This window comes from Podospora pseudocomata, chromosome 5 (assembly GCF_035222375.1).
Source record: "Podospora pseudocomata strain CBS 415.72m chromosome 5, whole genome shotgun sequence".
In the NCBI taxonomy this organism is placed as follows: Eukaryota; Fungi; Ascomycota; class Sordariomycetes; order Sordariales; family Podosporaceae; genus Podospora; species Podospora pseudocomata.
The window spans coordinates 1132741-1147374 of record NC_085889.1 but is presented as its reverse complement, the minus strand read 5'-3'; the positions used below and the strand labels follow the sequence as shown (position 1 = coordinate 1147374).

The 14634-nt window shown below is 53.1% G+C and overlaps 2 protein-coding genes across 2 annotated transcripts; one reads left to right on the top strand and one right to left on the bottom strand.

Annotated features, from left to right (window-relative positions):
* Positions 1-1262: 1262 nt before the first annotated feature.
* QC762_512580 (uncharacterized protein) lies at positions 1263-3105 on the bottom strand (the record flags this gene model as incomplete). Its single annotated transcript, XM_062891657.1, has 3 exons — positions 2617-3105; positions 2288-2551; positions 1263-2238 (listed from the first exon to the last, which is right to left on the bottom strand). Exons 1-3 carry the CDS (start codon positions 2904-2906, stop codon positions 1263-1265), a joined length of 1530 nt encoding a protein of 509 aa, XP_062741786.1. The 5' UTR covers positions 2907-3105.
* A 7750-nt stretch (positions 3106-10855) lies between these two features.
* Positions 10856-13991, top strand: QC762_512590 (uncharacterized protein; the record flags this gene model as incomplete). The annotated part of the gene is made up of 2 exons (XM_062891658.1): positions 10856-11250; positions 11616-13991. Exons 1-2 carry the CDS (start codon positions 11188-11190, stop codon positions 13989-13991), a joined length of 2439 nt encoding a protein of 812 aa, XP_062741785.1. The 5' UTR covers positions 10856-11187.
* Between the last annotated feature and the right edge of the window lie 643 nt (positions 13992-14634).

Genomic DNA, 14634 nt, shown 5'->3' with positions numbered 1-14634 from the left:
GAAACTCTACCTAGATATGACAACAAAAGTCAGAGTTCAGCCCTTCAAGATGCATTTCCTGCGCAGCACCCACGTTATGATGGAAAAGTGTAAAGAAGAAATTAAAGGCCGAAATCGGCATCCGTAACGTAAAACAAGCCTCAATGGTCCTGACCGTTGCCAAAGAACCCCACCCAGACACCTCATGAACAAGAAGCCTCATAATAAACTTCGTTGGCCCAAACCTAAACCCGTAAACTCAACGCTCAACACCACTCCTGCCATAACCCACCCGGTACTAAACTGGATCTGGCTGGGGCCAGTGTCAAGACCACTCCAAACCTCACTCAACACCCACCTCCCCATCTCTAAACCCCAGGTATAGTCCCCGCACAAAAACGGCACCAAACAACATGGCAGCGTTACACGCCCCCATCCCAACTTCCCGGCCTCAACTCAAGAGGCTCAGCAAAGCGGCTCAGCCCCCTCCACGACCAACACCTATCTCACCACCAATCTCAAACTAACAGGGACTTAATTCAGGTGCCTGCAAAGGTCCAATAAACTTTTCGTACCTATCCGTCAATCACGGCTTCACAGTCGAAAACATTTTACGTACAAAGTGGCAGGTGCTTACCTTACTTACCTATGCGGGCCAACAAAATAAAAACTCTGCTTCTTACATATTATCAACCCACCCCCACAAGGCCAAATGATCCAACATCCATGTGTCCCCAATCTCCCAAACTGCCATCCGACACCGAAATCGGACGCTGGGCTCATCCCCATTTGGAAGTCGTGGCTTGATGACAGCTGGCTGCACGTCTGGAAAAGGCTCCAGAAGAGTCTGTTCGTAAAAACATGCACTCGATTGGATGACGTGGCTTTTGGTGAAAAGTAGTCAGACGGCGAGTGACAGCAAAACAAACTTTCACAATTCAATGGATTGTTACTCATCAATGATATTGAATGCTTTCATGAGAGAGACCGTCATGATCATATCATCATAATATCCGCGGCCGCCAATTCCCCATAATCCACCCAACTGATATCAATAGCACCAAAACACACCACACACACACACACACACACACACACACACACATCTCTTTTCATCCAAAACAAAAGGGGGTATCCAAAAACAAGAAAAGAAAATTTGTTGTACGTAGTAATCCCACCCCTATCCCTCGGTGGCGGTGGCGGGGGTATCTCTCATCAAAAGTCCTCCATTCCATCATCCAAAAAACATCCCTAAAACAAAAAAGAAAATACAAAAAATATTATTACACAGGCGACGTCCGCTCAGCATGTGACCTCCCCTCCCTCGTCAAATCCTCCATGCTCGTGCTCTCCTCCTGCAGGCTCTTGCTCCCAACCCACTTCCCAACTGTCGACTGCCGCCCGGAATACCCCTGATCCCGTCGAAGCGTATGATGATGCGGCTTTCCGTCGGTGATCTCGACCACGCTCATCCGTCTGCTCCTCCCAGAGCAGCAGCCGGGGAGGCTGAGCATAATGGCAGCCCAGAGGGACTTGCACGCCGCCCACGATGTGACCATGTAAATGATTGCGTTCCAAAATCCCTGAAGTGGTAGCACAAAAGCCGAGGCAAAGAAGAGCGGCTTGGAGACCTCGCCGCGGTGGACCATGCTGTAGACACGATTTCCAGAGGAAGGGATCCATGTGATGAGGAGGACGCTGAAGAAGAGAATGGAGCACTTGGCGTATGACCAGGTCGCGTTGTTATTCTCCATGTTGCGCCGGCGGGCGTGAAGGTTGGGGGAGTTGCCGGTGGATATCTGTGTGGACTGGAAGCCACCGCTGCTCATCACACGGGCATGCTTGGCCTTTTGGGTGCTGCTCATCGTTGACGTCAATGTGGTTGGGCTTTCGGCGGCTTCGAGGTCATCGTCGTCGAGGGAGACACGTGCGTTGGCAGAGGGATCGGCGGAAATGTTGACAGAGTAAGAGAAGTTGGGGTCTTTGACCTGAGCCCCGGCAGGGGCACCTGGTGACTTTGTTCTTGAGTGAGCGGCTGCGATAGGGGCAGGTGGCTGAATAATCTCGGTGGTTTGGGTGACCTCCGTGGTCTTGAAGTTGAAGGCGGTGGAGAACTCGTTTGCAACAGGTGAGAACGGCTCGTTTCCTACTACTGTGCCAGTGCCATTGGAGGAGCTGAAGTTGAGCATCTTTCGTCGCTTCTGGTAGATTTCGCGCCCAGCCCGCAAGTAAATAAACATTGTGACGACGATGGAAAGCCTAAATCCTGTCAGCAATCGCCCAAAAGGCACCATGGCAGCTTACATACCACACAGGCCCGTAAAACAGCGCAATTCTGTAGATCTCCCATTCGGGCCTCAGCCAGCACCATAAGACGGCATTGCCGTATGGCCTCCCGTTTTGGTTTGAGGCAAAGATGAACGTGAATCCCGGAATGAATGGCACACCGTAGCAACAGACAAAGTAGGCGATCTCCATCCTTCTCAACATTCTTTGGTCATACTTGTGGTAGAATGTGAGCCACACATTAATGGCCATGGCCAAAGCCCAGTACGCATCGCCTTGCATAAATCTGCGAGAGGGATCTCGTCAGCTTAAACAGTGTACGGAACCACTGGCAACATGGGTAGAGCTCACACTTGAATCAAGAAGCCTTGGAGCTGACAACCAAACGAGTTCTCGTCGCCGACATATGTTCTCGTCATGAGGGTGGCGACATTCGTCAACATGTTGCCAAAGGTGGCGTAGAAGACCATGCGGTTGACGGCCCGTTGGCGGAAGGCATCAGAGACGGAGAAGGTGACGAGGACGAAAAGACACCCCAACAGTGAGATGGCCGAGCAACCTTGCTCGATGGCAATGATGTGGTTCGCCTCGGCCTCGGTGAGGCCACGCATGGTGCTCATGATGGCTGTTGCTTCTGGCATCCCGGGCCAGGCGATCGTGAATGGAACTCAGCAATGACACCCACACTCAGGGTCACGACGGCGGGGCGGGATCCCGCATATGTATCCGCAGTGTCCGGCACTTGAGGGACCTACTTGTTGACGTGGGAAAGGGCTCAAGGTCCTGGTGGGCCGCACGAGGCCAGGCGACGGCAGGCGGGCTGCAGTAAAGAAGAAAGAGTGTGGAGGGAGTGAAAATAGAGTTGACAGAAGAAATGGTGCCCACCACGACTGGTCAAGATGACGCTTATGAGAGACTCGGGGGCTGAGGAACAACCATTCCACTGTGCCTCCGTGCTACTGAGCCAGACCGGGATGTTGAGCACCAGCAACCAGGAACCGATTCGGGGGGGACTTGGTTAGCGCAGGGGTTTGTCATTGGCCCCGTTGAAGATGAGCGCGGACTCTTCTTCTGCAGCGCTATCGAGCATTTGCAGTCGTGCCCCTCGAATTTTGCTGCTGCCAAAAGCCCCGCGGTCGACCTTCATATCGTCCGAGGCCCTTGGCCACACAAGGAGGGGGGTGTGGAGGACAGAAGCAGCTTTTCCCCAAGGTCCATTCCTGGTTAGCCACAAGACCGCTTGTGCAGCTAAGGACGCCACACGGTTCTCTGATGCGACGCCGAGTCTCCTGTATCCCGGTTTTGGTGTGTCTACCCGCAGGCTAGAGTTCACAAAAGTCGTCTGATGTTCTGGTCTGTGCCGAAGCCGATATGTGCAACGGATGCTTCCCCTCCTACAGCTCCTTCGAACCTGGCCTGCCTTATGAGCAGTGGCGCGAGTAAGCAGCCATTGCGGGCGTTGCTCGCCATGATTCTTTCTTGCTAGGTAGACAGGCTCGCAGCTTGGGGACCGCACCAAACGCGGGCATCGGGTTTGCGATATCAACAGATGGAGGGACGACGATATGCGGCTGGGTCGGGCCTGAAGTTGAAGATATCGGACCTGGTGCTCCGCATGTTGCTCCAAGATCTGGCATAAACTCCACCGGCTGGTCTCGACAGTCTTGTGTTTGTGGGTGTAATTATCTGGACGGCCGTTATGCTCCAGGATTCCCCAGAAAATAACCCGAAACCACGTCGGTCATTGGATACCCCCTGTGATGGGGGGTTGGAGACGAGATGAAGCGACTTGTCCAAGTTGGTGATAGCTCACCGTCGTGCCCCTCCTCTTCCCGCAAAAAGGTCTCTTAAGGTTGCTAGATGCATCGAGCCTTACCTGTTCAGGAGTCTAGCTTCTGCGCTGCCCATCTTGAGCCCTCACACTGCCGGCTTGCTTTCTTTTTCCTGGTGAGGTTCTTCAGATCGTAGTCAGCACCCGCATACCTCGTGGCAAGGCAGCGATATTTCGGCGCGTGTGAGAGGCCCAAGATACTTCCACGTCAGGCACCTGATTGCCAGTGTTGATGACGGGCTTGATAGGGGCTTGATAGGCTTGAGGAGGGTGTGGCGAGCTGAGGGTGAAAGCTTTGAATGGGTAGGAATCGGATATATGCATCAACCATTGGATTCGAACTGGGAGCTATCTCGCATCCCGGACTCGGTTGATGTCTGGTTCTCGAAACAAGACCATTGGACTCGCACGGTCGGCGCACAGACCAAACGAACGTCTGGATCCCAGCCAGCATCGCTGTAGCATCCCGCGTTGTTCACTTGTTGGCCGGTGTGCGACGTTGGGGTGTGTGGTGTGCCATGTGGGAATCGGCTCGCTCCCCCAGGCTGTCTCACCGCCATCCTTCACTGTCAAACCTGTGTGAATATTGCGTCAGTGCGGCGCCAACCGTCTGCAAGTGACATCTCTTGATCGAGACCCTTTTGTGACGGCGAGCATCGATAGTCGAGACTCTGCCGTCTGCCTAGAGCACCACCGGACAGCAGTCGTGATTGTTGCTCGGATTCATCGTGACAGAGCTGACATGCACCGGAGGCATGAGGGATAAATTGGGTGTGAGGTGGCTGACTTGTGCTGCTCGCAGAGGGGCAGCTGCAGAGAGTATTGGACAAGCTGGTCCACATGCTGCGTGGTAATCCGGTATTTGATGATATGCTTGGTGGATGCATAGAAGCTGTGCCCCGAACGGGCTTTCCGCCCGATTCACCACCTCAGGCAGGGACTTTGTTCTGTGTGTTCTTCAGCAGCAGCACCATTGCCCGTTGCGACCGGGCCTCTGCCATCCTGGACGCCGACAGGCTGCTCGGGAGGCGGCGCATGTACACTAATGTGCGCGATTATCGGAGGCATTCTGGAGTCCCTCAAACTGCTGTCAAATCGACTCGCATTGTGATTGATGAATGAATGGTCGAGGTCCAAAGTTGCAAGTTAGGGTTGTAGAGATCGCGTCGGCGGTACCCAAGCATTGCCAAGCGGTGCACGGATGGCATAGTCCAGAGACGATGTAACGGAGAAACCCAGTGACAGGACCCGCAATTACCAAACCCGGGGGGATCTTCTCCACTGCCTCCGCCTTTCTCCACTTGATCTACCCCGCTCGCTCTCAGCGTTCCCCTTCTTCAACAGATTCATCACTTCATCACTTGGACTGTTGGACTGTTGGACTGTTCCGATTTCAGATGCAGAGCTAACGCAAATGCCAGTATCTGTTGTATGTGATGTATGCACCTAGCAGCAGGAGATGCACGACAGACTGAAGAATTTCCTAAAACATCCCGACAAGCCGCCCTGAGCCATGCACCATCTCGACCTGCTCCAAATCGGGCTCCTGCGCCGTCGTGGAAATGATCCCGCCCAAACTTGACAGTCATAACACAGCTTTTATGCATACAGCACCCTCACCTCTCTCCCTGACCGGTGTGCCTTCATATGCCCCGCAGAGTAGCAATGAGCGACCACCAGAAAAGCTTGCTCTTTGAGCCCAGCTTGTCGTTCCTGCGTGACAAGCTCCGGCCGACATTGGCATCCACGATCGTAGCGTCGCAGCATTGCCATGGCTTTCTCGGGCTGCTGTTGCAATCCGATTCTAGACCATTTCCGTTATAACGTCCTCCTCCAGTTGTTGGTTTGTAATACAGAGCACACTATCACGGGGGTGTCGGCAGGGCTCACAGACTCCTGGCAACGCCACGCGACAGCCAGTCCGTGCTTCACCCCAGCGCTAGCTCTAGCCGATGTTGTAAAAGTTCGGAGATTCAGCTTCAAAAGGTCATCGTCTCCTTAACTCGAGTTTGGTTTACCTCATGAGTTTTGACTCTTGAAATGAGGTCGAGATGATCGCGAAGCTGAGACAGATCAGGGTGCCGTACTCTTAGGACATTGTCATAAAGCGACCAACATCACCAAATTCAGTCTCTACTTCCCAGGTCACGTCAAAGCACTGTCCACTGTTGCCAGTGAATTTGTCTAGCTCCTTGGTACTAACTTCTTTACCAAACCGTTGGGTTTCCTCAACAGGGTATATCCCATCATCAACACATCAAGCAAGCCAAGAAGAGGGGAACTTCTAGGCATTCGCATGCACAGACTTGATTTCAAAGCCTCATCCGAAGACCAAGACTTCCACATCAGACCGGTAAGACAGGGATGTTGCGAGCCTAGCCGTCGTTAACTTGCATTCGGACCCCGACCAAGTGACGATAGGGCAGACGGCCACGATTTGGACATTACACTAAGAGGGAAGAAAATGATCATCTCATGCGCTCTGAGGCTAGGAGAAGCTGAAAGTAGATCAACACGTGGACGCGCACAGCCTCTGAGAAACTGCTGATGATTCCGCTATACTTGACACAATCCAGGGGCAGATTCAAGATCAAGCTCTTGATTGTGAGAAGTGTTCCCGGCCTGTTTCCGTAGATAGGGACAACTATCATTTGTCATTCAACACAACGGCGCACCACATGCCGAGATACCGAGCGCAGACATTCGTTATGACAAACTCTCAGAGAGCATCATTCTTATGACTCGCTGCGAAGTCTTTGCTGGAGACTATCCTTCCAGTAAACCATTCCACATTGTGTCCAGATGAGCTTTAGTCTTTACCCAGGCTTCGCCGTCAAGAGTCTCACAATATGATGATATCTGACCACCCGCCGTGCCCTCCATGGTAACAGCTCATCCAGCCAACAAAACAATTCGCAGTCTCATCTAAACAATTCTTAAGTATGCCCATATCGCTTCACAAGTTGTCGTCATAAATCAGGAACAGAACAGCAATGACAAGATCAGAACAGGTGCATTGGAGCTTTCCTATAGGAAATGAATCAAAAGACCCAGAGGGAGGCGTAATCGGCTTGATAATCCCGTCCCTGAGTCGCTCTCCTACGTGTTCACACAGGTGTCCGCTCCCACTTAAAAGGAACTGTTATTCTTTTCCAGTCAATGCAAGTTCCATAGATAGTTGCATCACTCAGACCTACCGAGCCCCTTGAATCACATCCTATGTACAAAGGAACAGAACCAAGTTCGATTTACAAGGAGCCACGTAATCGATAACACGATTTTGACCTCCCGACAGAACATCAAAGCTAGGTAGGTAAGTAGGTATTCCTACACATGCCCTGGGCAAGAGTTCTGAAGAGGCGGATGTGGACCATCTGCCCGAAGTCTGATGCCGAAAACTGACAGCCCCTTTAGATGTCTTTCTGATTTTGATTTATCCCAAGTCGAGGATCCCACCGCCTTGCATAAAAAAATGACTTTCATACCTACCAGCCCCTCGGTAAGCTTTCCATTGCTCGTAACCGATCACATATCTAGACCCATTAGCCCAACCAGGCGAGGCCAACACTTTTAATTCTAGCCCAGCAATCCTGTTTTGTCTTGCTGGAGACCTTGCAGCACACCGACGCGAGATCCAAAAAGTCACGAATGGGAGAGAACATTATGCCTGAGAAAAAGACCAAACTAACAGTTTTAGCTGAGGAGTGAGGCAGCCAGCTTGTCTTGTCTTGTTTGGACTACATCCTGTTGAGCAGCTCTATTTGGCTTGCGGGAGAATATTGGGTACCTATCAAGTCGATAAAAATAATTAGATAGAAAGCTCTCAACACGTATGCTCCCGCTGGGGCTTGCACAAAGAGTGCTGAGGATATCTACATGATAGCAAAGACTTCAACCGCCAAGTCGATAACGTAAGTGCTACTTGACGTTATGTTTGATCTAAATACGATGCGCGGTAAATGTTCAGGAGACTTTTCTATGCCTGTTGTTTGAAAGACTTTGATGCATTTATTGAGGCAGTAGGTACGGCATATAGCTGATTTATACGTCCACCCTGGACCCAATATACCTACCTTAGCTGTATCGTCTGTAAGGTAGGATTAGAATCTCCATTCCCCTATCCCAAGTTTGGCACTAGGGCATCTCTCCGGGATGTAGTTCGGACCCGGGGTTAGTTCCTAGGTAATACGGTGGTTAAGTTGTCCTCGAGTCTGTTAAAACCTCGCACGCCCGAGTGATAGCAATAGCTCATACTCAATATCGGAGCGAAGAAATGCACATTGTTCAACAGCGTATGGGGGTTAAGTTTTAATCTCTTGAGTACCTTAGCTGGATAAACCAGTGGAATGGGCTTCAAGGTTCGCTCGCTAACAACGGCCTAAGCCTTGTTGCTTTCTAATCGTGCTCTAAGTTTTGGGTCTGCCTTCAAGGCTCTGCTTAACTCAAGAAACGATCTCGTTCACAGATAGTTGAGAACCCAAATTCCAGGTGCCAGTGAGCTTCCCATGATATATATCCAAGGCTTTCGCTTCAATACCCAAGGTACCTGGATTTCGTGAGAATTAGTTGATGAGTGGAGAGAAGACTTTCAGTATAAGGACAATATTGCATCGCAATGCTGAATGGTGCTGAAGGTTGCCAAAGGCAGTGAATCATGTGCTCCAGGGTTCAGGGGGTGGCTGGATGACTCGGCCGACGGCGCCACGGTGGCTGGAACCCATCACAAAGAGCGGTGTTGTTGGTCCCAACAAAGGTGTCGGTGTGCATCTTCATCTCCACCTATGATAACGGATCTCATGTCCACGATTAGTTTAGATGATCTCTGATTTGATAGAGCGGTCTCGGTGATGGTGTGCTCATCTCTTAGCCTGCCGTGCTGCGCCCAAAATGCGAGATACCAGCCACCTGAACCCGAAGCTGGTTGATATGGCTTACGCCAAATCAGTACCTCTGCCGGGTGAATTATCCCCCGAGCTCCCGGTTTCGGCTTCCATCACGATGTTTGACAGCTTGGATCTCGCATGTGGCCCTTGTGCATGATGGTCTGCATGGAAAGTGCAAGGAAGCTTGCTAGACTCCGAGATCGGAGCCAGTGGTAGCAGTTGGGCCTATTCACAAAGTCTCAATGTTTTCACAACAGTGGCCCCGTGACGCAAAGGCCAGAACATTTGGGCTCAGCATTGGGCACCTTTTAATCTCCCCTTGCCAGAACTTGTGCGCGTTCCCACAGATCTTGTGTCATGTTCGAGGTGGGTCGATACCTAATATCTTTTGTGTTCCATGCCATCCCATGGAGCTGTTTCGATGGGGGCGTCCAATGTCTCACAGCTCCCTCCGAGGGGTCATTAGACAAGAAGCGAGTCTGGGGCTCAACGGGGCCACATGACAGATGAATGGGTGAGTATCTTCCGCCATCAATTTTCAAACCAAAACAATTCCGATGTAACTCTTGCAGGCACGCGTACGGCATTCCTGACATTTTCATTGGAATTCTCGATCGATATTGCCAAGCCCATGCCGGAAAAAGGGTCGGGTGAGACAAGAGATGGCCAGCCAATGGAGTCGCCGCCTTTTCCCTCGACTATTCAGCGTCCGCTCGCCGGGAGGCAGACCCGTCCGTGATCGTCGCAACTTGGTGGTCTTCGTTGCGATAGGCCTACAACGCCATTCCAGCTCACCCTCCACCATCTTCAACACCAACCAAAACATCCTACACAGCCATACAGGCTGCAAGGTCCCGGTTGTAACCTCCAGACGCCAAGAGCTTGACTTTGCGGGGGAGATTAGCGAGCCGTTTGCTCCCGAGTTCCCAAGTCGTCGGATCTGCAGCCGGGAGATCCCGATTCGGGGCCCTGTAGGACCCATCCCTACTTTTAGATTTGATAGTGTGGTTCTTATTTGGACGTTGAGACCAAGAAGTGCCTGGGAAGGCTGTTGTTGACACTTTGCCGAGCTTTTTGCGCCCTCAGACGCCCCTTTTGTGCCCCTTTTGTCTTAAATTTTGCCCGAACGCTCACCGTCCTCACCGGACGGGCAAGATCAAGAAAACACTTGCCGTGACTGCCGTCTCGCTTGACATTTCGGTGGACCTGACGCTCGCATGTGATGTCACGCTACTGGACTCGAAACCCGGGTTTATGTTGGGTCGATTCTGCCGCGTATATCCATCACAATCAATTAATATCCAAGGCGTTCGCTGCGGGGGCCCAATCTATTCGAGGATCTCAGGAATTCCATGGAATCTCTGGCCAAGATTCCTTGCGCCTGCTGCTTTGGGCCTAGTGGACCTTGTCTCCTGCTTGGGGACGCCCGTGGCGGTGCCGAGCTTGCATTTTCCCACAATCATCTGACTGGCGTGACTGGGCATCAACGAATGGCAACCGCTTCGATGTTCCGTCCGAGATAGGAGCGCGTATTGGGTGATTGGGAACGGGTAGGCTGGGCCTTGGGCAAGAGGACGGACAGGGTAGATTATGGAGTCCGCCGAGCACAGCGGGATTCCCGCCTGAATTGGAATTCTGATGACAGCCGGCTTCGAGGTCATCTGGTCTGAAAAGTCTGAAAGAGCCGTCCAAAAACAGTTGTCAGATTTGTCGATGGAGCTCCAGATCGAGTTAGCGACACAGTTCCCCCGCGTGGGCTTGGGGGGCCTGTGGGTGGTCAACTGGAGAAAGTTCGGGACGCCGGGGGGGGATGCCGCTCGAAGTCTGGGACAAGCCCTGGGGCACGCGTGGGGGGCGCTGATCGGACCCGCCCAACGCCCTGTCAGTTTGGCAAAAGAGGGTCCGGGATGCTGCAATTTGCATCCGCATGCTCTGTACACTGCCGCACCGAGGCAGCCCACGCTCTTCGGCACCTCTTGATCACTCTCAGGCCATTTACTTGAGGCTTCCATACTTCGAATCCCGCTCGCCGGCAACTCTTTGTCAGGCTGGCTAATATGGCCCCACGTCGGTGGTTCCACGACAAAACAAACACCGGGAAAAAAGAGATTTCGAGACAGCCATCGAGGTTCCGGACGTGACAGCTCATCTCGGTGATCCAGGGCGGGGGTGTCGGTGGGCGTGTTCCGTGGTATTGTTGTGACTGGTATGACGGTTCACCGTCCAGCCAAGGCTGCCAAATCCCGTGCTTTCGTGCCCAGACAACAAGCGGTGAGCTATTTTATGCAGCAATTCTCCCGGTTGAGCCCCTGCAGATGGGAAATGTTGGGGCGGGATTTGGTCAGCTGAGAGGGTTACCGACTGCCTCGTAACATTCACGCCCCCTGGGCCGCCCTCTTGTGTGCCCATGACGTTGGCTCAAGCTCTTTTCCGAGTTTCGGAAGTTGAATTGACAAAACATTCGGCAGTCCCAGCACCCATTCTTTGGATCCCCTACAGAGATCCGCCCCCCTCTTAATTGCCCCCTTCCTCCGTCTCAGGAGCTCCGAGTCCCTTCGAGATAAGATAAACAACAACACCAACATCAAAGGACCTCCGCCGTCTCACCCTCCCTCCATCCCGAACCTCCCGCCAAGATGAGAAAAGAAGCGACGATATTGCGTCCCACGCACAATGGCGACCGCTACGAGCTCACCAGTCCTACTGTCATGCCCAAGGCAGCTGGCTTCCTGTGGAACCAGAAGATGATGGTCCAGATCACCTGCCGTGGATATGCCACCGCTCAGTTCATGCAGCCAGAGCCGGCCAAGTACGCCCATGCTCCGAATCTCGAGGCCAAAACCTTCATGCAGCCGGAGCCAAACTACTACGCCCATCACCCAGGTCGTTTTGTGTACATCAAGGACGAAGAGTCAGGGCACCTCTTCTCTGCCCCCCATGAGCCCGTTCGTACCGTTCCGGACCGATTCGTTTTCTCTACTGGCAAAAGCGACGTGGCCTGGGCAGTCGAGTCCAACGGCATCCGTGTCGAGATGGTGATGGGTCTGCCGACTCACGATGTGGCCGAGCTGTGGACCATCAAGGTGACCAATGTGTCTGGACGTCCGCGCAGGATCAGTGTTACTCCGTATTTTCCCATTGGCTACAAGTCCTGGATGAACCAGTCGGCCGAGTGGAACGAGGAGCTGGTCGGCATCGTCGCCAGTAGCGTGACTCCGTACCAAAAGGCGGCCGAGTACTTCAAGAACAAGTATCTCAAGGACAAGACATATTTCATCTGTGAGACGACGCCAGACTCATGGGAGGCCAACCAACAAAACTTCGAGGGTGAAGGTGGGCTCCACAACCCGTCAGGGTTGCAAGAGCCGCAGCTGAGCTGTGGTGACGCGCGCTACGAGACCCCGACAGCCGCCGTGCAGTACCGCTTGGCGCTTAAGGCGGGAGACGAGCGCGAGTACCGCTTCATGTTTGGCCCCGCCTATGACGAAGCCGAGATCCGGACCATGCGCACTCGCTATCTGAGCAAGCAAGCCTTTATTCGCACCGCTGACGAGTATGCCTCTTACATGGCTCGCGGCCAGGGCTGCCTCCGCATCGAGACTCCGGACAAGGATCTGGACAACTTTGTCAACAACTGGCTCCCTCGCCAGGTCTACTACCATGGCGACGTCAACCGCCTCACCACCGACCCGCAGACACGCAACTACCTCCAGGACAACATGGGCATGAACTTCATCAAGCCAGAGGTCACCAGGAAGGCTTTCATCACTGCCGTCTCACAGCAGGAAGAGAGCGGCGCCATGCCCGATGGCATTCTCCTGGCCGAGGGTGCTGAACTCAAGTACATCAACCAGATCCCCCACACCGATCACTGTGTCTGGCTGCCCGTGACCCTCGAGGTGTACTTGGCCGAGACTGGCGATTATGGTTTGCTCCAGGAGAAAGTCCGCAGCTCCAACGGCGACGAGCTCACCGTCTTTGAGAGGTTCAGCCGTGCCATGGATTGGCTCCTGAGGTTACGTGACGAACGCGGTCTCAGCTACATTGCCCAAGGCGACTGGTGTGATCCCATGAACATGGTCGGCTACAAGGGCAGGGGTGTTTCCGGCTGGCTCACCTTGGCGACGGCCTTTGCCGCGAACCTCTGGGCCAACGTTTGCGAGCACGAAGGCAGGACCGACCTTGCCCAGCGCTACCGAACGGGTGCCGCGGCGTGCAATGAGGCGGCCAACAAGCACCTGTGGGACGGCGACTGGTTTGCTCGTGGTATCACTGACGACAACGTCACCTTTGGTATCAAGAAGGACCCCGAGGGTCGCATCTGGCTCAACCCCCAGACCTTTGCCATCCTCAGTGGCGCCGCCGGCAAGGAGCAAATATCCAGGATTCTGCCTCAGGTCGACGAGCATCTCAACACCCCATACGGCATTCAAATGTTTGCCCCGCCTTTCACCAAGATGCGCGAGGATATCGGCCGTGTGACCCAAAAGGCCATTGGCTCGGCCGAGAACGCCGCCGTGTACAACCACGCCGGTGTCTTTTTCGTCCACAGCCTGTACAGCCTCGGAGGCGAACAGGACAGGGCCTACACTTTGCTGCGGCAGCTTATTCCGGGGCCGAGCGATGCCGACTATCGCCAGCGTGGCCAGCTCCCGATTTACATCCCCAACTACTACCGTGGCGCGTGGAAGGAGTTCCCGCGGACAGCTGGCCGCTCCAGCCAGCTGTTCAACACGGGCACGGTATCCTGGGTGTACCGCTGCTTCATCGAAGGCCTGTGCGGTCTTCGCGGCGACGACAAGGGCTTGACCGTCAAGCCTCAGCTCCCAAGTGCCTGGAACTCGATCAAGGTGACCCGCCAATTCCGCGGTGCCACCTTCCACCTCGACATTCGCCGTGCCGATGTCGACCAGGTCACCGTTAGGCAGGGAGGCCAAACCCTCCCAGAGGCTCGCATCACCAACATCAGGGCTGGCCAGACCTACCAGCTCGCGGTCTTGGTTCCACAGTAAGCTGGAAGTCTTCCAGCGACGATATGACTTTGGATGTTCAAAATTGGATGGAGAATGACAGGGTACATGAAATAATATTCGCGATCTTGGTTTTTTTTCTTGTGTTCATTTGTTACATTCTCATGAAGGGTATGGAGAGGGAGAAACAAAACAAATATTTCATGACATGGCTGGGAAATGTCAGGCATCAGCAGCACAGGTGATGGCATGATGGGTCGGGTCGGGTCGGGTGGACTTTTGTGGAATTTCGGTCGCAATTTCTCTCGGACGGTTACGGCTATCTTTCATATATTCCTTTCATGCTTTTAGACAACAAATATCGGACACAGACACAGACACAGCACGCCTCTTGCGAGGTGGTTCACAGCAACATACAACAAACACTTCGAAACATGATGGGAAACGCCTTCACCCTTCCTATCCCCAACAGCCATGTCATTTTCCTTCGAAACTACAGACATCGTTCGCGAAACTCAACTTAGCATTTTATCGGATTTCGGGAGGCACGTTTGTGTTTTTTTCTTTTTTCTTTTCTGCGTTACGGGGAATCGTTTGGTTGTGTTGAAGACAAACCAATCAGTTGGAGGGAGGCTTTTTGTCGAATCTGGATCTGCGTTTATACTTTTGACAACTTCAGCATATT